Source organism: Propithecus coquereli, unplaced genomic scaffold (genome assembly GCF_000956105.1).
Source record: "Propithecus coquereli isolate 6110/MARCELLA unplaced genomic scaffold, Pcoq_1.0 Scaffold267, whole genome shotgun sequence".
Lineage (NCBI taxonomy): Eukaryota > Metazoa > Chordata > Mammalia > Primates > Indriidae > Propithecus > Propithecus coquereli.
The window spans coordinates 2,446,376-2,468,019 of NW_012148252.1; the positions used below are offsets into that span (position 1 = coordinate 2,446,376).

The 21,644-nt window shown below is 39.0% G+C and overlaps 1 protein-coding gene across 2 annotated transcripts in view; it reads right to left on the minus strand.

The window, feature by feature from the left end:
* KDM4C (lysine (K)-specific demethylase 4C) overlaps positions 1-21,644 on the minus strand; it is a 379,345-nt gene that overhangs the window by 294,442 nt on the left and 63,259 nt on the right. For both annotated transcript variants that reach the window (XM_012647402.1, XM_012647399.1), the window contains exon 5: positions 1,613-1,806. In XM_012647402.1, the coding sequence (XP_012502856.1) occupies positions 1,613-1,806 (194 nt within the window). The remainder of the gene's footprint in view (positions 1-1,612; positions 1,807-21,644) is intronic.

Here is a 21,644-nt window from a genome sequence, read left to right on the forward strand (position 1 = left end):
TATTCCATTATGAGAGCAGAATGCTAAGAATTGACCAAATGAAATATGAAAGTAAAGTATCTTTTAAATATGTTTAACTACCTCCCACTAACTTTTTTTAGAACACAAAACTCCACAGTAAATCAGGAACTGCCTGGATTTCTCTAATGTGTCACGTCCTAGGATCTTTGCCCTTCCAACTAAAACTTCATTTCCAATTAAATGTCCTTTTGTGTTAATATCATTAGGAACTTCACTGTATCTGTATTTTTTGGAGAAAGCTTACACCTTCACATTTCTCCAAATGACGGAACCTCAAGTGGACATAATGGCAAGGTGGAGACAGGTATCATGCATTGTGTTCCAACACCTGATCAACAGGAGGACCTCAAAGAGGCCATTATCTTCAAATTGGAGAGCTACCGGACTGACACACAGACCAGAAGAGCATCCTGTCATGTTTACAACCATCGAAACCATCCAAGCAGATCCTTCTTATGCTTCTGTCTGTTGGTTATCCTGCTTATACGTGTATTATAGGAAATATAACTGATATTTTAAGTTTTCTTAAGACTAAAAACAATGAAAACAAATTGAAACATGAAACTGGCTGACCACAAAGGATACCAGGGTGATTGATAGGCTCATAATTACAAATGGGCAGCTGATGTATCATATGATACATTTTACAGAGAGACACATCTTAAAATTATTGCTCAGAAGGATGAAGGAAAGGGCTCACAAATACAGTAAATATCAAGTTTAAAACACATACTAACACTAATATAATAATATTCTTAATTTTCTCCACACGCACATTCCAAGGAGTTCTAATATACCCCCTAAGTCATCCTTCCTCTCCCTTTAGACTCCACAGACTGAATGGCACTTATCGTTTCTTTAGCGGCGGCTGGACCAGAAGATCATTAAGATTGCTTGAAATTACATCCAGGAAGTCAACTCTTCACTCCTAACTACCTCTCACATACCCTCCAACAAATGCTCCATGAAGTAAAAATGCCTAACAAATTCTTCTAGACTAAAATATCTATCAATTCATGGCCAAAAATATGGTCTGCAAGCAACTTTATAGAGACAGTCATTCATCGCTTAACAATCGGGTATGTTATGAGAAATGTGTCTTTAGGGGATTTCGTCACTATGTGACTATCTTAGAGTGTATTTGCACAAACCTAGATGGTATATAGCCTGCTATATAGCTAGGCTATATGCTACAGCCTATTGTTCCTAGGCTACAGACTGGTACAGCATGTTACTGTACTGAATATCGTAGGCCATTGTAACAAAACAGCAGGTATTTATGTAGCTAAACACATCGAAATACAGAAAAAGAATTTTTCAGGCCATTATAATCTAATAGGACCACCGTTGTATATGTGGTCCATCGTTGACCTAAAGGACCTTATGTGGCATATGACATACAAGTCACTACTGAGTTTATAGTTTCTAAGCAAAATTCTGGGCAGAGTGGAAGCCAAGTACATTCAAAAACTTCCTTACAGCTCACATAAATCTGAATCCACCAAAGTAAAAAATGAAATCCTCTTTGATATGCACATAATGCCCAAATTTCAAAACTCCAAAGCAAATGAATCTAAAATAAGTAACTTGCCAAGACTTGGGCTCTCCAAAGTGAAGATAATTGATGCTGTAGAGGTCCATGTCCTCAGTGTGCCATGCGAATGTGGTTTTCCACATTCCAAAATAGAGATACGGGGTATTTACACCCTCAATGGAAATACCACATTCTTCTTCAACCACATCCAAGACTGTATTTAGGCGCGCTATGTTCCATTCATCCACACCCTGGAACCAGGAGAGAGAGAGAAAGAAAGCCAATGTTAAAAACTATGAAGGATAACATTTACTAACCAAACCACTAGCTGTCAAAATTACTACGCTGTATATTTTAATTCACTGAAAAATGAAAAATAATCATTACTCAAGAGCCACATACATATACCCATCATTATTAATACAAGAGTACTACGAGCATAGTATGATTCTATATAACTGTTTTGTATAAAATAATACCAAGTAACTTCCTGATTCCAAATGGAAATGAAAGTTAAAGCCCCATTCCCTGCTTGGCTGTTAGCAAAAAATCATTGACTCAGAGTAGATGATCTGGTGTATGCTTTCCACTTTTTGCACACATTTTTGTTGGGAGAGGTTCCAGGTTTGGGTTGTCTTGTTTGTTTTTTCCACATTAGATTAGAGATCATATTCTTTATTAAAAAAAATTTTATATTTATTTTAATTATAAAAATATTTCATATAATCTTCTCTGTATCATTCCAATTTTAGTATATGTGCTGCCGAAGTGAGCACTAGAGGTCATATTCAACATCATACATCATATCAAGAAACCAATAGCAAACTATATCTTCTGTTATCCTTCTATCATCCCTATCCATTTCAATTCAGCAAGTCATACATCATTTCCTAAAAATTTCACTCTAATCACTGGAAATTCTCTGAGCACTATTTTTTTTTTTTTTTTTTTAGACAGAGTCTCACTCTTTTGCCCGGGCTAGAGTGAGTGCCGTGGCGTCGGCTTTGCTCACAGCAACCTCAAACTCCTGGGCTCAAGCGATCCTCCTGCCTCAGCCTCCCGAGTAGCTGGGACTACAGGCATGCGCCACCATGCCCGGCTAATTTTTCTATATATTTTTAGTTGTCCAATTAATTTCTTTCTATTTTTAGTAGAGACGGGGTCTCGCTCTTGCTCAGGCTGGTCTCGAACTCCTGAGCTCAAACGATCCGCCCGCCTCGGCCTCCCAGAGAGCTAGGATTACAGGCGTGAGCCACCGCGCCCGGCCTCTGAGCACTATTTTAAACCAGAGATCACTGTGCTTATATGGATCTTTCAACTAAATATTAATCTCTTATGTTGATGTGAAATTGTAAACACATAATACCTGCTAAAAATAATCATCCAAACTTTGGTAAGACTGCTGAAATAACATAGTTTTTTAACAGTAACCCAATACGGCAGGTGATGGCAGCAGAAAGCAAGCTAGAAAGTTAGAGTCACTGGTATAAGAGTTCAAATGATAGGAGACGTTTATGTTTTTATTAGAATTTACCATTCAATTATTAATTCACTGTACTTCACAACTGCTCAGAAACTTTTACAAACTATATATTTTTCCCATGTATTTTTCTCATAATCAAATTCTAAATATCAAAGACTAGGTACATTCCTATACAATCGTGGGAAAATTGCAATGCCTTTATATCCATTCCAACCATGGCACAATTAAAGAGGGGCATTAAATTTGTTTTTTGTCTACTGAAATGACTCTCTCCAATAACAATGCCAATGGCATCTCATTTATACAATAAAAGCTTTTAGGGTTTTTCTGTTTTCATTTTGATCTTTAAATGATTCTGTAATTAGTGTGCTAATCTTACTTCCTTAAGTTGTTGGGTTAGGAAAATCATTGATGAAGTAGTTAATGAAGCTCTGCCCAGGTAACATAATTGAAAGTGCCAGACGACATAATTTAATTCCCAAATTCCCCTAAGTAGCCATTCTATCTACAACTTAAGTCCCACGCTGGGAAGTTTGCTATTTGGAAATTGGCCAAAGTAAGGATCCTTTTAGAGAAGATCCTAGGTTCCAACTTATGAGACCTCATAAAAGTTCAATCAAATTATGTAAAATATTTTATCTCACTCTATTTATAGTGACGCAATCTCTTAACTCTAGTCCAATCAGACTTCGGTCCAATCACTCTAATAATAGAGTCCTATTTAAAAGTCATTACTGAAGCAATGAATCTGAAGTAATAAATGAGCACCATATTATAGAAACCATTTTTAAACTGAATGAGCTTGCAAATTTAGACACAAACTATTCCTCTAAAATTCCTACATATGGGACATCTAAGTTTTATTTCTGACTGATACTATCTTTCAGAAGTAACCATGGTTGACTCCCTGGACATCCTAGACCAAAGAGTCTAAGGGGAAGTGGGCAGAGAACAAAGAATGCTGGCCAAAAAGACTCAGGTTATAAGGTCGGCTTTGCCATTCACCAAGGAGAAAACCATGCAGGTTTTCTGGGCTTCAAGTCTTTCTTCCTGAAAACATGAGGATTCTAGCACCCTCCCAGAGTTGCTCCTAGTACTGAATAAGCTAATGGACACAAACTTCTGGGAAATAAAACTTACTAATTATTAGAACTGATGTAATAAATATCCCTGTTATTCTCTCCCCCAAACACCAAACACGTGAGAAGTGATACTAAAATCTGTTTAAAACTCACTACTGGCATTATCCCCATTAATGGGCATGTTTGCAGCAGTTTATTCTGGACAAGACAATGTTTCTACGATGCTGAAACTTAATTTCTTTTGCTAAAGTAAAAAAGCACATAATTTCAATTAAAGAGATGTGTAAAAATTAATAATAACTGGAATAAACAGAGGAAGATAAATTTTACTCCTTCAAAATTCCTTGCGCAATTTTTGTTCTCTACTATTGACTTAAATTGGCTTACTGCCTCCAAGAACAGGCTCCACACAGGCTCTTTTGAAGTTACTAGGTTTGCCTCATATATTTAGACAAGGAGTACACCTAGTTTAACTTTTAAGTAGTGTTATACCATATACTACTTCATTACACTACACACACATTTACACTATATTCTTTTTTTGTTATGTTTTATTTCTGCATATTATGGGGGTATAGATGTTTATGTTACATTACTCTTGTCCTCCCCTTCGTCTGAGCTACAAGCATGTCAATCCCCCAGATGGTGCACATCGCACTCACTATGTATGTATATACCCATCCCCTCCCCCTCCCACCTGCCCGACGCCCGATAAATGTTATTCCTATATGTGCACTTAGGTGTTGATCAGTGAAATCAATTTGAGGTGAGTACATGTGGTACTTATTTTTCCATTCTTGGGATACTTCACTTAGTAGAATGGGCCCCAGCTCTATCCAGGAGAATACAAGAGGTGCCATATCACCATTGTTTCTTAAAGCTGAATAGTACTCCATGGTATACATATACCACACTTTATTAATCCACTCATGTATTGATGCACACTTGGGTTGTTTCCACATCTTTGCAATTGTGAATTGTGCCGCTATAAACATTCGAGTGCAGATGTCTTTTTTATAGAATGTCTTTTGTTCTTTTGGGTAGATGCCCAGTAATGGGATTGCTGGATCAAATGGTAGATCTACTTGTATCTGTTTAAGGTATCTCCATATTGCTTTCCACAGAGGTTGCACTAGTTTGCAGTCCCACCACCAGTGTATGAGTACTCCTATCCCTCTGCATCCACGCCAACCTTTATTGTTTTGGGACTTTCTGATAAAGGCCATTCTCACTGGAGATAAGTGATATCTCATTGGGGTTTTGATTTGCATTTCCCTGATGATTAGAGATGATAAGCATTTTTTTATATGTTTCTTGGCCATTATTCTGTCTTCTTTTGAAAAGTTTCTGTTCACATCCTTTGCCCACTTTTTGATAGGGTCGTTTGATTTTTTCTTGTTGATTTTCCTGAGTTCTAAGTAGATTCTAGTTATCAGTCCTTTATCGGATGTGTAGCATGCAAAAATTTTCTCCCATTCTGTAGGTTGTCTGTTTGCTCTCGTGACACTTTCTTTGGCTGTGCAGAAGCTTTTTAATTTCATCGAGTCCCATTTATTTATTTTTGTTGTTGCTGTGATTGCCTTTGGGGTCTTCTCCATAAATTCTTTGCCTAGGCCAATGTCTGTAAGGGTTTTTCCAACATTTTCTTTTAGAATTCTAATAGTTTCACACCTTATGTTTAAGTCTGTTACCCACCATAAGTTGACTTCTGTGAGAGGTGAAAGGTGTGGATCCTGTTTCAGTTTTCTACATGTGGCTATCCAGTTTTCCCAGCACCATTTATTGAATAAGGATTCTTTTCCCCAGTGTATGTTTTTGTCTGCTTTGTCACAGATTAGATGGCTTTCTGAGGATGGTTTTATATCTGGGTTCTCAGTTCTGTTCCACTAGTCAATGTCCCTGTTCTTGTGCCAGTACCAAGCTGTTTTCATTAGTATAGCTTTGTAGTATAGTTTGAAGTCTGGGAGATTGATGCCTCCCATTTTGTTTTTATTGCCTAGGATTGCTTTTGCTATACGGGGTCTTCTCTGGTTCCACACGAAGCATAAAATTATTTTTTCTCTATCTGTGAAAAATGATGTTGGTGTTTTAATAGGGATTGCACTGAATCTATAGATCACTTTGGGTAGTAAAGACATTTTAACAATGTTGATTCTGCCAACCCACGAGCATGGTATGATTTTCCATCTGTTTACATTCTCTGCTATTTCCTTCCTCAGTGTTTCACAGTTCTCCCTGTAGAGGTCTTTTACCTCCTTAGTTAAATATATTCCCAGGTACTTTATTTTCTTTGTTGCTATTGTGAAGGGTATTGAGTCTTTGATTTGGTTCTCAGTTTGACTGTTACTGGCGTATATGAATGCCTCTGATTTGTGTGTATTGATTTTGTGTCCTGAGACTTTACTGAATTCATTTATCAATTCCAGGAGCCTCTTGGTTGAATCCTTGGGGTTTTCTAGATATAATATCATATCATCAGCAAAGATTGAGAGTTTGCTCTCTTCTGCCCCCATTTGGACGCCCTTAATTCTGCTCTCTTGTCTACTTGCTCCAGCAAGGACTTCCAGCACTATGTTGAATAGAAGTGGAGATAGTGGGCAACCTTGCCTGGTTCCAGTTCTAAGTGGGAATGCTTTCAATTTTTCCCCATTCAGTATGATACTGGCTGTGGGTTTGTCATATATGGCTTGTATCATTTTTAGGCAAGCCCCGTCTATGCCTATTTTGTTAAATGTTCGTATCATAAAAGGGTGTTGAATTTCATCAAATGCTTTTTCTGCGTCTATTGAGCGGGTCATATGGTCTTTGTTTTTGCTTCTATTTATATGGTGAATTACATTTATATATTTGCATACATTATGCATATTCAAAACATTCCTATAAATTAGGTAATGTTATACTCAAATGAACAAATGAAAAAACTAATACCCCAAGCTAGTAGTAATAGAAGTAATGATTACCCTCAATCTATCTGACTCTTAGATCTTCCTTTGTAAACTCTGTTTCCAGTTCTGATCCTTTTAAAATACAACATATCATCCTCTTCTCTCAGCATGAATTGTCAACAAAGATTATCAAGGAGCTAAAATTTAGGAATGGCAAACATACAAAGCTGCTGCATTCTTCCTACCTAGGGGCACAACGATCCTACACAAACATTGGTAAAGCTTATAATGCAAGCTACTTCTCTTGAGGGCTGGTGATAGAACTGATTTAGTATAAAAGCAGTCTGCAGAAAGAACCCAGCTACAAACAAGCCCCACAATAACACGTCAGAATTTGCCACACCCGTCAAAGCTTAAAGCCATTAAGTCTTAACAGAAAGAATGCACATCAGCCCGCACTCGCAGACAAATTCTTCCTCCCATATTCTGTCCCCCTCTAACAAAGCTCCTTCACACGATGTTCAGCAGGTACTACAGCAATAGTCATAACTCGCCTGACCTCCAGTAGGCAGCCATTTTCTCCCCAGCTCCCATATCCCTTTACCCCAAATATGCAGTTGGCATTCTAGGCCTGTCCTGCTCCATTTGTCTATGTACCCTGCATCTGTTTTCAGAAATAACTCATCATTGGACCATGATTTGTGCACACAGGTACAATTAAGAACTTTATCAGGGACGATTCCTTTCAATCACTGTATCTTCCCATTATCAGCAATCAAATAGCAGTGTAAAAGAACTCCTAAATCTTAAATACTTCAACCAAAGTCAGGAGCTGGCTGAGGAACAGGCCTTCCTGGGCTCTCACTACAGTAACTGTGCTCAGTCACTGCAAGACTAAGGGACAACATTGCAGCAACATGCCACGCTAGACCTCACAAAATACTGAGCCATTTCCAACTAACACAGAGAAATAATGCAAAAATCATAGTAGCTCCATTTTTCCCAAAAATATTTGCAATGTAACATTAGTCCTACCAGATGCCATGGTCAAAAAACTCTAGTCTCCTTTTCTCCTCGTGTTAGACAGTCACAGTGCTCACAGGCACTGCAAAGGTTCCTAGAGGCTCTACTGCAAGGAATCCTGTTTAACTTTGCTTAACTCCATATTTCCCAAATATGTGATCATGGAAGCTTGTTTATACAATACATTTACATCCTGTAAAACAGTATTATGTGGGACATGCTAGGGGACGTATTATGGTAGACAGTTCCTAAATGCTAAAGCCCAAATGTAACTCAGCAGGAGAACAAAAAAATAATTTCGGGCCACATAGGTTAGCATTTCGGAACCCAGGGTATATGAGAGGGTGGCTGAAGTATGCTCACATGCATTGTCAAAAATATACCTTGATTGTGCCACCTAAAAATATATAAAGATAGTGTAAATTAAAAACAATTAAAACAACCAAAAAGGGCCAGTTGTGGTGGCTCACGCCTGTAATCCTATCACTTTGGGAGGCCAAGGCAGGAGAATCACTTGAGGTCAGGAATTCAAGACCAGCCTGAGCAAGAGCAAGACTCTGTCTCTACTAAAAACAGAAAAAATTAGCCGGGCATGGTGGGCACACCTGTAGTCCCAGCTACTCAGGGGGCTGAGGCAGGAGGATCACTTGAGCCCATGAGTTTGAGGTTGCCGTGAGCTAGGCTGCCGCGATGGCACTCTAGCCACCCACCCCTGGGGAGAGGGGAGAGAGTGAGATGCTGCCAAAAAAAAATGCTAATTGTAAATCAAGATAGAGTAAAAGACTAAAACTAAGAAAACAAGAGTGAAGATATGGTCAAACTTCATAAAACCACCAAATGTACTGGTTAACAGACAATGGGCTTTTAAAAAAAGCAGACAATTCGTAATCTAATGGAAATCATGCTTAGCAAACACATTCCTTGTGCACTCACCCAGAAAATAGTAAAATGGAACGGAGAATGCCAACCTCACAGAATAGCCCAATATCAGAATAGCAGCGTGTTATATTGGAGTCAAAAGTTCTCCAACCAAATGCTAGATCCACCACTCACCAGTTATGGGATCTAATGGTTTCTCAATGGCCTTTCACAGCAGAGCTGTGACCAGGGTTCAAGGCTGCCCATTGGGCCATGACAGGACTGTAGCCACCTTGAAAGAACCCTAATAAAGGTCCAGTCTTTCATCGGAACTACGTTCAAAAAACAAATCCTTCCCAGAAGTGGGGTCCTAAGGCTTCCCAACAGTACAGAAATCCAGGCTTGCCTACCTCACAGGACAGTTACAAAGATTGGATAGGACTGCAAAATACACGTAAAAATCTTTTGAAAAACTGTCTAACTAAACTTTTTTTTAAAACGTGGAGAGGGAAGGGGGTCCTAGGACCAAAGCTTCTTTGAGTGGTATTTCCTGGGATTCACAATCCCCACCCCAACCTCAAAGAAGGTTCCAAGAGCACAGCAGGAAGTGAAGAGCTGAGCAATAAAGCAGGAGGTGCAAACTCAGGCACCTACAGAGCCAGAGGTGTAACATCAATGAGAGAAGCAGCCAGGTGTATGTCAAAAAAAGATGGGGGTTGGCAGGTGGCAGGATGCTGTATTTGGAGACAACCTACTAGCCTATCTAAAGGACACAGCCATTACTAAGCACCTGTCTACTGCTGTCACTGGGAATGCTGCCTGATCTTAGAATTTTTTAAGTGAAGCCTAAAATTCAAATCTTATGTGACATTAAACAACTTCTAAAACCATGTGGATCAAACAAAATACATTTGTGGCCATGTATGCAAAAAGGTGGCAGGCATTAAAGAGCCCACACTTATTACAATAATTTAAAAGAGATAAAGGAAGCAGGAGTTTAGAAGCAGACTATAAATACAAAGTTAGTGATCATGAGCTTGGGGCAGAGAAAACTACTTTAAAGCCAATCATATATTTGCCCAACACTAAATAGCTCTATCAGGTGCTCCATAAATGTCTCTAGTAACAGGAATGAAACTGTACAAGTGGCATGAACCTACCAGGAATTCGCTCTATATGCATGTTGTATCTCCCCGTTCCAACACTGTGTGTGAATCCAATATGCAAATGGGCAAAAAAAGACAAACACAGTAAAACGGGAAAACGCAAAGTTTGAGTAATTGTGAAAACTGAATAAGCTGCTGTAGAATAAGTGAGATCTAGCACAGCCCAGACAAAAACTTCATGACTTCTTAAGAGGAGTCTCTGTGAGGCAGCAGAATGACGAGGAGGTTCTGCTAGAGTTTAGCCACTTGCCATGCACATTTGCCAAATTCTTACAATTCTGCGAGCTGCATCAAGGGTGACATGATAATGCATTCAGCTTTGTCTATCACGTAGAATAGCTATAATCACTTGCCCATAAACATGAGAAACTGCTACAATATGAGTACTGAGGATGTGCAAGCAACCCTGGTTGACCACTAAAACACTCCCAACTGAAGACAGAAAACAGTCAAGATGTTCGTCACTCTAATTGTACATAGTTCAGGGGCTGCTTTCTCCTTTGCTTTACCTAAAAGCCTGGCTGGCTATAGAAAAACAACTGATCAATTGACATAAACAATTCTTACTAATCATATTCTTACAGTGCCTTCCATATAGTAGAAGAGGAAGAGTCTATACGGCCCTTGCTCCTCAAAACTGGTTTTAAACCACTAACCTGTCACGCTTTCACTTAATGCTTTCCACATCTTCACTGTCATCACTCTACATTCCATCCTCAGCAACACCAAAATCTAACCTATGGCTCTTTCCTCCCCATTTCCTGCCATCACGCTCAGCACCTTCAATATTATCCCCAAGGGGCTGATTTCCAAAGCTATTAAGAGCATCATCTCTCTCCTGAGTTTCAGTGTCACACATTCAGCTCCAAGCTGGACTTATAATGATGAACAGAGATTTCTGAAATGCAAGAATTCACAGGGGGAAATAGCACTTCATTAGAAAATCCAATTATTAAAAAAAAAAGAAAATCCGCCACATAGATGCAGAAAGAAAATACTGAAAGAACCTGTTAAGGATACTGAAGTTTCCAAGTCTACCCTTGATTCAAATGAGATCACAGATGAGCCAGATAACAGTGTTTCTTCTACCTCAAAAATGCCATCACTAATTTATACTTAGATGTTGTGCTCTTGGTCTTTCCAAGGGCTTACGCAACTAGCATCCATTTATTACAAATTGCTGTTCTCAAAATTTACTAAGGTGGGAACATCTCTTATACCTACTAACATGACTTGCACTCCCCTCCACTGGATTCAATGGACTATTGAGAATAAACAAGACAATCTATGCAAAAATCTTTTTAACTTAGTAAATATTTTGAGAAAAAGAACAGTAACATTGTCTTTATACCCAACATCAAACAAAAAAGTAATACCAAGTCTTGAGCCCCTGCAGGTACTTAGTATTTTTTTTTATTAATGCAGGATCTGAAAAGCAGTAGGACAATCCCCACGGTAGGAAAACAAAAGCAAAACACTTCATTTTACAGATGGAAGTAAGGTGCTCAGTAACTTACAGGATTCCTTGTTTCAAAATTAAAACACAGTAGTCAGTCTCCTCAGCAGCAAATGTATTGTCTGTCCAGCAAATCATAATTTTTTGTAACCAATTCCCTCATAAATACTGCTCCTGTTCCCATTTTTATAACTCAGCATTGTGACATGGTGTTTCTCATTAACATATTACTGTACAGTAGCAGTATTTTTTAATTTTTTAAATATTTTTACTTAGGTAAAAAGAATACTCATTGTTAAGTATTTTTAAAAAAAACAAATTTATGCTTTTCCTCTTTTGGCTTGTGTTATTCCTTTCTATGGCCCTTATCACAGCCCAGACTACAGTACTGCGTTTCAAACAAAAGACCATCCACCAAACTCCACTAATTTGCTAGTAACTTAAAGCTAGGCTAATGTAAATTACTGCTATGAATTCATATGGCTATAACCAGTCCTTGAAGTTTGAAAAGTAATGCACATGAAGAAAAATAAAATTTGGTTAGTTCTTTAAAGATTTCAAAATTCAATCCATTTCACACTATAATGTGTAGTCTTTTCTCCATAATATAAGAAAATTGTGCCTTTCAATAACTAAAATGAAAGCTCTGTTCCACACATTAAAATAGACTAAGGATTTCCTTAGGATCTTTAGCCAGTATGAATGAAATTAGACCCATGTGGAATTCATTTTGCTTTAAAGTTAATTACAATGTTTGACATGATAGCTCTTCTTGCTTCTTCCTTTCTATAAAATTGTCTTACATTCCCTAAACTCTTTACTTTTAAAACAGTCTTTTTTCCTTTTTGCATTTTTACATACCAAATACCTACAATTTTATAGCAGTGCTTTTTCATTTTAGAATTGTAGACAATAACCAGCACAGAGCAAGTTTTGAAAGAAACAAAATAATTCTGCAAAAAAAATGCCATATAAAAAAATAGACTGTTCAGCTGGGCACGATGGCTCACGCCTGTAATCCTAGCACTCTGGGAGGCCGAGGCGGGTGGATCGTTTGAGCTCAGGAGTTCAAAACCAGCCTGAGCAAGAGTGAGACTCCGTCTCTACTAAAAATAGAAAGAAATTAATCGGATAACTAAAAATATATAGAAAAAATTAGCCGGGCATGGTGGCACATGCCTGTAGTCCCAGCTACTCGGGAGGCTGAGGCAGAAGGATTGCTTGAGCCCAGGAGTTTGAGGTTGCTGTGAGCTAGGATGATGCCATGGCACTCTAGCCCGGGCAACACAGTGAGACTCTGTCTCAAAAAAAAAAAAAAAATAGACTGTTCACCTTGAAGGTAAATAGGAGTATGAAAAGGGCAGAGAAGAAAAAAAAGGGGAAACTTCCAGTAAAATAAAAGATTGCAGAGAGTCTGGGACTCCTGCCTTGAGTCTAGACCATTGAGGGTTTGAGGTTAACAGAGCCCTTGTTCCAGAGAGAAGTAACCCCAATTCTCTTAAGAGAAAAGCATCCTCCAATTAGATCTGGAAATATCCCAAAAATTAAGATCAAGCCTAAGGAAACAACCAAAGATCGCCATGTATACATGAAGGTAAGCCAACACTGGAGAAAGTTAGCAGAAACAAATCATTTAGACCCTCCAACCCACCCCCCAGTAGGACCATCAATATTGAATTATCAGAGAGAAACTAAAGAATATAAAATAATATAAAAGGAAGGAAGAAAGGGAGGGAAGGAGGGAGGGAGGTTGGCTGCCCAGAGAATAAAAACTAAATTGTATCTTCACAAAATGGAATACTGCACAGCAATGAAAATGAATGAACAATAGCTCATAGAATAATATCTATCAGTCTGGGGGGTGGTGGCTCACACCTATAATCCCAGTACTTTGAAAGGCCAAGGTGAGAGGATCACTTGAGTCCAGGAGTTTGAGACAAGCCTGAGCAACATATCAAGACTCCCATCTCTACAAAAAATAGAAAAATGAGCTGGGCATTGTGGCACACACCTGTAATCTCAGCTACTCAGGAGACTGAGGCAGGATGACCATTTGAGCCCTGGAGTTTGAGATTGCAGTGAGCTATGATGACACCACTGCACTTTAGCCCCAGCAACGGAGCAAGACACTGTCAGAAAGAAAAGAAAGATAAAAAAGAGAGAAAAGGAAGTGAGGAAGGGAGGGAGGAAGGAAGGAATGAAATAATATGGATCAACCAGGAAACACAGGGTTGGGTGAAAAAAGTCAACGTCCCAGAAGACTACATAAAATGGTACTATTTTTAATAAGGTCAAAAATAAGCCAAACTAAATACATTGTTTTAAAATATATGTGTGTGAAAAAACTAATCTGTACATGGCAAGAAATCAAACACAAAATTCTGGCGCCCCCAGGGTGACAGGGGTGGGGTAGCAGGGAAGGACTACAGAAAGAGCGGTCCATGAGCACTATCCTGGATGTTGTATTGTTGACTGTACAGTGGGTTTGGAGTATCCAATGTATTGTTATGCTTCAAAATTTATATACGGTGTACACATATAATCAGACATTACATTTCAATAAAATGATGTTTTTAAATTACGAAAAAGAGACTATCTCCTGAGTCACATCCCATGACACCACTTTTGTCCTGGCACCTCACACGGCAGGACCTTGCTGACAATAGGATGGTGGTATGTTTCTTGAAAACAGCAGGGGCATTTTCTTAAGCAGTCACTTCTTGTTTTGTTGTGTTTTTAATTTATTTATTTATTTATTTTGCAGCAACCTTCTCTAGCAGAGCAGTCACTTCTAAATAAACATCTTTCACGGCTCTGGCAGATGGTAAAAAGTATAAATTCTTGGGCTACAGGTTGGACAATTCACAATGACAACTGCAGAACAGAATTCTTCACAGTTCTCTCGGTCTGAATCAGCTACTAAATATCTCATTATGGCCTCAGGATTGTTGTCTTGCTTTGCTTTAATACTGCCACCTGCTGCAGCCAACATTTATTTAGCACATACCAGGGAGCAGGCCCTATACAAGGTGTTTTATTTATGTTATCTCATTTTATCCTTCAAGACAAACGCTACTATCAACTATCACCAGCACCATTTTATAAACGAGGGAACTGTAGCACAGACAGATAACTCGTCCAAGATCTCACACAGCTCATAATCATGGAGCCAGGTTCAAGGATGAGGATGAAAACTTCTAACCTACACAGGCTTTACTGTTTCTGAAGCCATGTGGCCAAACAGCGAGCCAGAAAGTCAACTCTAAACTATATTCTTTTTATATAATCGAGGAGAGGAAAACTTCCCTCTATCTCCCAATACCTAGAATGGAAAGTCAATAACTTGGTGACTGAGCTTTCCATTTGCCTTGTTTAAAGGACTACTTGTGAAGAAGATGATTTAGAAATAATGGCATAGGCCAAACACAGGATTTGTGAATCCACTCACAGGCATGCATTCCATTAAAAAAAATTCATGGAAATAATGAATAGAATTGTTAACTTTATTTTACACATCTACACGTGACCCTTGCAGAAAATCCTAAAAGAGACCCAAACTATATGAAACCCTGCTCTCCTGTAAAGGGAAGCAATTATCTCAACTTTTAATAACACAGTAAAATCCCATGCTTAGAACCTGACAAGTTATTTTTACATACAGAAAATGTAAAACAATAATCTTATTAATTTATTCATATTTTCAATAATATAATGCCCCTGGACTCATTCAACTCTTTAAATTGTATTTTTTTTTTTTTTTTTTTTTTTTAACAGAGTCTCACTGTGTTGCCCGGGCTAAAGTGCCGTGGCATCATCCTAGCTCACAGCAACCTCAAACTCCTGGGCTCAAACAATCCGCCCGCCTCAGCCTCCCAGAGAGCTAGGATTACAGGCGTGAGCCACCGCGCCCGGCCTAAACTGTATTTTAATACAATGTAATACAACATTTCAAAATCACTGTGTCTCATAATAAACTTTTATAACAGAGACTGCCTAAGTACTGAGCATATAATTTCACCTTCTTTACTCACAGAATCCCATTTAACCGAAAGAGCAATGTAGCTGGATGAAATCTGCATTTCCAGCATCCCTTGCAGCTAAAGATAGAAATGGTACACGGCTCTGGCCAATGAAATATATGTGCAGTTGTCACTGGGTAGGGCCCCAGGAGACAGCTTTGAAAGGGCAGCTCCAGCAGGCACAAGCCTTGTGTCCTTTGCCTACCATTCCTTCTCCTTCCACCAGACATTCAGACATGGTTATTACAACTTAGGCATCTACCAGGAGAGCATGAGGTTAAGGATCTCATCATAAAGACCGCAGAAGAAATTGATAACTGTATAGGTCTATAACAACATCATGAAACCAACACACTGGTCCCTAGACTACTTGCCTCAAATTTTTACATGACTCTTTTTGGTCCCTTCCTTTTGCTCTCCCTTTGCTGCGACAATGGGTCTGATAGTCATCTGTGGCATATGTATCATCCTCTGTAAACCTGTATCTTGCTCTTGCCCTATAATCCTATCTTTCTCTGTTCAATAAACCTCATTTTCATGCTTGCCTTAAAAAAAAAATTAACATGAAAGAAAACTAAATGCCTAATTTGTTTCAGCCATTGATTCTGACTCTATTTCTGACAGCAAAATATCATCTGATTGATATATTTCCTCCTTTGTAAGCAAATCCATAAGTCCCCACTTCTCCCATTCACTGGATCATTCTTAAGGAAAGAAACTGATACATCAGTGTATGACACTATTGTGATTCTACAAAAGGAAAAATGGACACCACTTAGCTTTCCAATGGGACCAAAGTATGGGCTAGACTTAGGCCTTTTCTTAATCACTAATCCCCCAAAAATCTCAATTTTTTTTTAATTCATTCCATCAGAGGCAACTCAGAATTTACATAAAGAATCTATCTGTTCCTCCTAATCCCTCTATAGGATTCTGTGTGCTTTCTCTTCTGTTTCCCCTAGTTGTTTGCTTTTTCCACCTTGTTTCATTTTCTCTACTGCTGCTATTTCTCACTTAAAACAATTTTAGATTTAACACACTCTCATAACCCTTGGCAAAGGGCTGGTACTGTTGAGTTTCCTTTTTATTCCTCTAAAGAAAAACAGCCTAAGGTATTTCTAATGGTCTCATTTTCATTCTTCACAGGGTAAAATTCTGGATCATATACATAGGCACATTAATCCATCAATGGAAATGGAAAACTAATAATAATTTTCCTGAATATTAAACTATATTTCCTCACTGTAGAACATTTGGAAAATAAGCTTTGAAAAATCGAATGCAGGCCGGGCGCAGTGGCTCACGCCTATAATCCTAGCACTCTGGGAGGCCGAGGCAGGTGGATCGCTCCAGGTCAGGAGTTCAAGACCAGCCTGAGCAGGAGTGAGACCCCCATCTCTACTAAAAAATAGAAAGAAATGATCTGGACAACTAAAAAATATACATATAAAAATTAGCCGGGCATCGTGGCGCATGCCTGTAGTCCCAGCTACTCGGGATGCTGAGGCAGAAGGATCGCCTGAGCCCAGGAGTCTGAGGTTGCTGTGAGCTAGGCTGACGCCATGGCACTCTAGCCCGGGCAACAGAGCAAGACTCTGTCTCAAAAAAAAAAAACAAAAAACAAAAATCAAATGTATAAACCTGCAAAGAAGAGAAAACTATTTTATCATTTTAGTGATATCTTTCTCTAAAAAAAAATTTTTTTTAAGTAGGATATAATTAGAATTAGACTCCTGGAATTCGTGGCTCCAACTCTGCTCCTGTGACCCCCAAAAGCCCACTGACAGGGGCTGACTTGTTTTGAGGAGTCCATGCTAGGATGCTGGTGTGTGAATGCAGCTCCACAACCTCCCCTTCTCAGCCAGACCTGCGGCTCTCTACCCTTGGGCAAGGCGATGATTTATGAGAGAGACTATATACAACACTGGAAACCCAGTGTGGGCATTCCATGATCTTGGGGGTATGTCTACACTGGTTGTCTGGGGTTACTAACTCACCAATGTATTATGAATATTTTCCTAACATTTATTTTACTGTATATATCACTCCATGGCTATAACAATTTGTATCACTATTTTCCTTTTTGACATGTAGATTGTTTTACATTCTGTGCTATAATTTTTTTAAAAATTAAAAAATAATTTTGGTACATAAACATGGGCCCAGATATCTGATCATTTCTAAAATAGATTCTAGAAGCAGAAGTTGTAGATCAATAGTTCCTTTCTGACAAGAGTTACTTGTATCTTTCCATCTATTTATAAATTCCCCCTAAAAAAAAACACACTTGCTGTCATATCTTAAAAAGTCGTAATAAAGGTAAAATCTAGATTACCTTCATCTTCTTTTTTGTGAAAATGGGGAAGATCAGGTCCAAAGCAGGAGCTGTGCTTCAGACAGGCACAGCTTACCAAAGTCCTTGTGTAAACCTCAGGCGAGGCCCGCTGTGGGGGAAGCACCCTTCTGACCAGTGGAGACCTTGACAGACACTAGCCCAAGAGAAGAGCTCCAGAGTACACAGTAGATCAAAGCTCTAACCATCCTTCCTAGTGACCATCACCAAGTGTAGAGAAAGAATGGGACGGGGGGGTCTCTCGGCTCTGCCACAAAGCAGGGGTCATCTAGGACAAACCATAGCACTTCAGTCTGAGTTTCCTCATCCATAAATGTGTTGGCTATATCAGATGATCTCCAAAATTCCTTCCAGCTGAAATCCTCAATGACTGCATGATCACCAGCCAAATTCAGCACTAAAACAATAGTTTTTAACCTCTGAGTTTCATGTTCTTTCCCCTTCAGTAATTCTCACTACTGTGTCCCTAACACTTCCCACAGAAATCCACCCCTCCAGACACACTCATCATCCAGTACTCACAGAGCAGTCTTAGCACCCTCGCTCCTCACCTTGCACTACATGTGTTATTTACCCCTTAGGGAAACCATTCATGACTCTCCTGCTAACCAGTAAGCACCCTGCACTGGCAAACACCCGCTATTCCTGACAATTCTTACATCCCCACAGACCAGTCAGAGGTACTCCACACATATTTGTTAGTTTATCAATTTAATACTTTACTAAACATTTAGGTATATTTCAATTGTGCAGTTTAACAGTTGAGAGGTAAAGAGAAGACTTAAAATAGAAATGACCAATTCTACACACAACCTATCCAATGCAATTTTATTTTATAATCTTGACATAAGATCAGATAGTCTCTGTGTGAACATTCCAAGGTCAGTATCTCCCTACCTCAAGTGGCGGCCCAATCTGCTCCAGGGCAGATGTATTCCCTAGAATGTTATTCCACAGACAGACTGATTGTTCCCATTCCTAACCCTTTCACTTGCAACACACTCAAGGACAACAGCCACATGGGCTCTGACTGCTCTTCCATCCACAATCCCTGTATCATCCCAGCCATTATGCTCTGGCAACACCCCTCGAAAAACACAGCTTCCAGAACTAATGGAACATTCTGGACGCAATGTGACCAGTAAAGTTGTGCTACTATCACCTCTCCTCTGGATGGCAACATTTGGAGTCATGCGGGCTAAGACTTCATTCACTACAGAGCAGCCATAACATGCCAGAAGATAATGAGGCTTTTTTTTTTTTTGAGACAGAGTCTCACTGTGTTGCCCAGGCTAGAGTGCCATGGCGTCATCCTCGCTCACAGCAACCTCAAACTCCTGGGCTGAAGCGATCCTCCTGCCTCAGCCTCCCAAGTAGCTGGGACTACAGGCATGCGCCACAATGCCCGGCTAATCTTTTTATATATATATTTTTAATTGTCCAATTAATTTCTTTCTATTTTTAGTAGAGACGGGGTCTCGCTCTTGCTCAGGCTGGTTTCGAACTCCTGAGCTCAAACAATCTATCTACCTCGGCCTCCCAGAGAGCTAGGATTACAGGCGTGAGCCACCGCGCCCAGCCAGATAATGAGTTTTGATTACCTAGAAACCTAGTTTCATACAACTAAAATCTGAAAGTGACAATCCCACAAGGCAACAGCTCTCTCTGCAACAAAACATGTCTAGGATGAGGATATGTTTGCCTTAGATGTGAAATTTAGGCAGTTAGTGTTCTGGATTCAAATTATTTCTTATTTCAGGATAAATGATACCCTGACGTGATAAAAATATAAAATAGAAAGGAACTCTCCTGGCCACTCAAACAGTTAAACTGTTTTACCTCATTTGGAAACACAGAGCCTTAGATAAATTTACTGTCCACGAGCACCATCTGCTGGTTGAAGGTATTTAAGCTACCCCATTTGTTTAAAAAAAAAAAGGGGGGGAGGGGAATACCTTCTACAAGCTTAATGCCATTAAGACTAAAACCTTGGTATGAAAAGATTCCCATGTCTCAGCAAACAGATTTCTTATAAAGGGACCACTGATTTGACAAAATTCTAATACAAAAGAAATCTGAAACTTACAAAAATTCATTACTAAATAATTCGGTTCACCTTCTTGAAGAAATGTGGCTTATGAAAAAGCAAACATTTGTGAGCCAGGAGGAACCTCCAAGAGTAGTTAATTCAACCCCTTTCCTTTACAGATGCGGACACAGAGCTTTCCTGAAAGTCATGGCTGGGGATGGCGGACTTTGATTATATAAGAAAATAGGTCAAATATACTGAGCTACTTAATACAGCTTTCTTTCTCAACAGGCTATAGAGAAAAGACAGAAAATGAGGCAGAGTCTGTGGCAAAGGGCCACAGGGGTTAGCAATGGTCCGGTGTGGACTTTGCCTACCCCACAGTGACCAGCACACAACCAGAACTGTCGCTCTGTCCCTGCCTCCACTACCCACCTGCATCCCTCTTCACGTCAGATATATCTGCTTTCCTCTACCTGTGAAAACTACCCTACCAATAAAAATAACACAAATAAGATAAATTTCAAATCATCCTGCTGAAGAACATCTACCATCATGGGGAAGCATTCATAATGTGTCGAAATGGGAGGGAGAAAAGATAAGATCAAACTCTGTTCATTACACAAAAATGTTTTCTAAAAATATAATTAAGAGGAGTATTAGTAGAGAAAAAACATTGGAAGGAAATATAGAAAACTTTTTTCTGACAGTAGTTGTCAAAAATGCCAGGATTATGAGTGATTTTAATTTTCTCTTACAGAATACTTTGTAGTTTTTATCTACTTGACATTTATATTAACAAAATGGTCATTTTACCTTAAAATGTATATATTCACGCCCATAGATTATGAAGAAAACTAAAAAGAGAAAAGGTTAAGAGGAGGGGGGTGGGAGATAACCAAAAAAAAAAGAAGAAAAGTAAAAAAAATAAGAGGACCCCAACCACCCATCTACCCAGCACAGACATAACAAAAACAATTTCCCCAGCTCTCAAGAGGAAATACATAAAATAAGAAAATTATATTTATCTTAAGAGTTGACACATACTGTTTAAGTTGTTTTGAATTTTATATTACTTGTCCATTAATAAATACCTGAAGATGACAAAAGCAATAGGCTACCAAATTAATATTAAAGGAAAATCTTAGAAGCACAATTTCCTGAAAATTTTTTATATATTTTGAGATGCAGATGTGAGTTCATCTGTTAAGTCTGCTGTCCACTTCTAAAATCTTGCCTCATTTATATGACAGATTAAGTGACATGATGTTCCCCAGTGAATTTCATGGCTTCCAGTTCGAGAACCACTGTCTCTAAATGTGATAAGCTCTTTGAAGAACATATCAGGGATGCAGTTACCTGAAGGTCAGTGAACAAGGACAGAACACTGTTACCTTGCTTCAAGATCTCTGCACCCTCTATATACAATGAGATCAAAAGAGTCATCTTTTGCTAAATATGTTCTGGCAGTCGTTTTAGAAGTGTTGTCTGGGGACCACTCGGAGACACCCAGATCCTATCAGAGGCTCTCTGACATCAAAACTATTTATACAATTATACCAGGACATTATTATTTGCCTTTTTCACTTTCATTCTCACATGAGTGTAACATGCAGTTTCCAGAGGCTACATGACACCACAACAGACTAAATGCAGAAGCAGATTTAAGAATCACCTATTGGCCGGGTGCGGTGGCTCACGCCTGTAATCCTAGCTCTCTGGGAGGCTGAGGCGG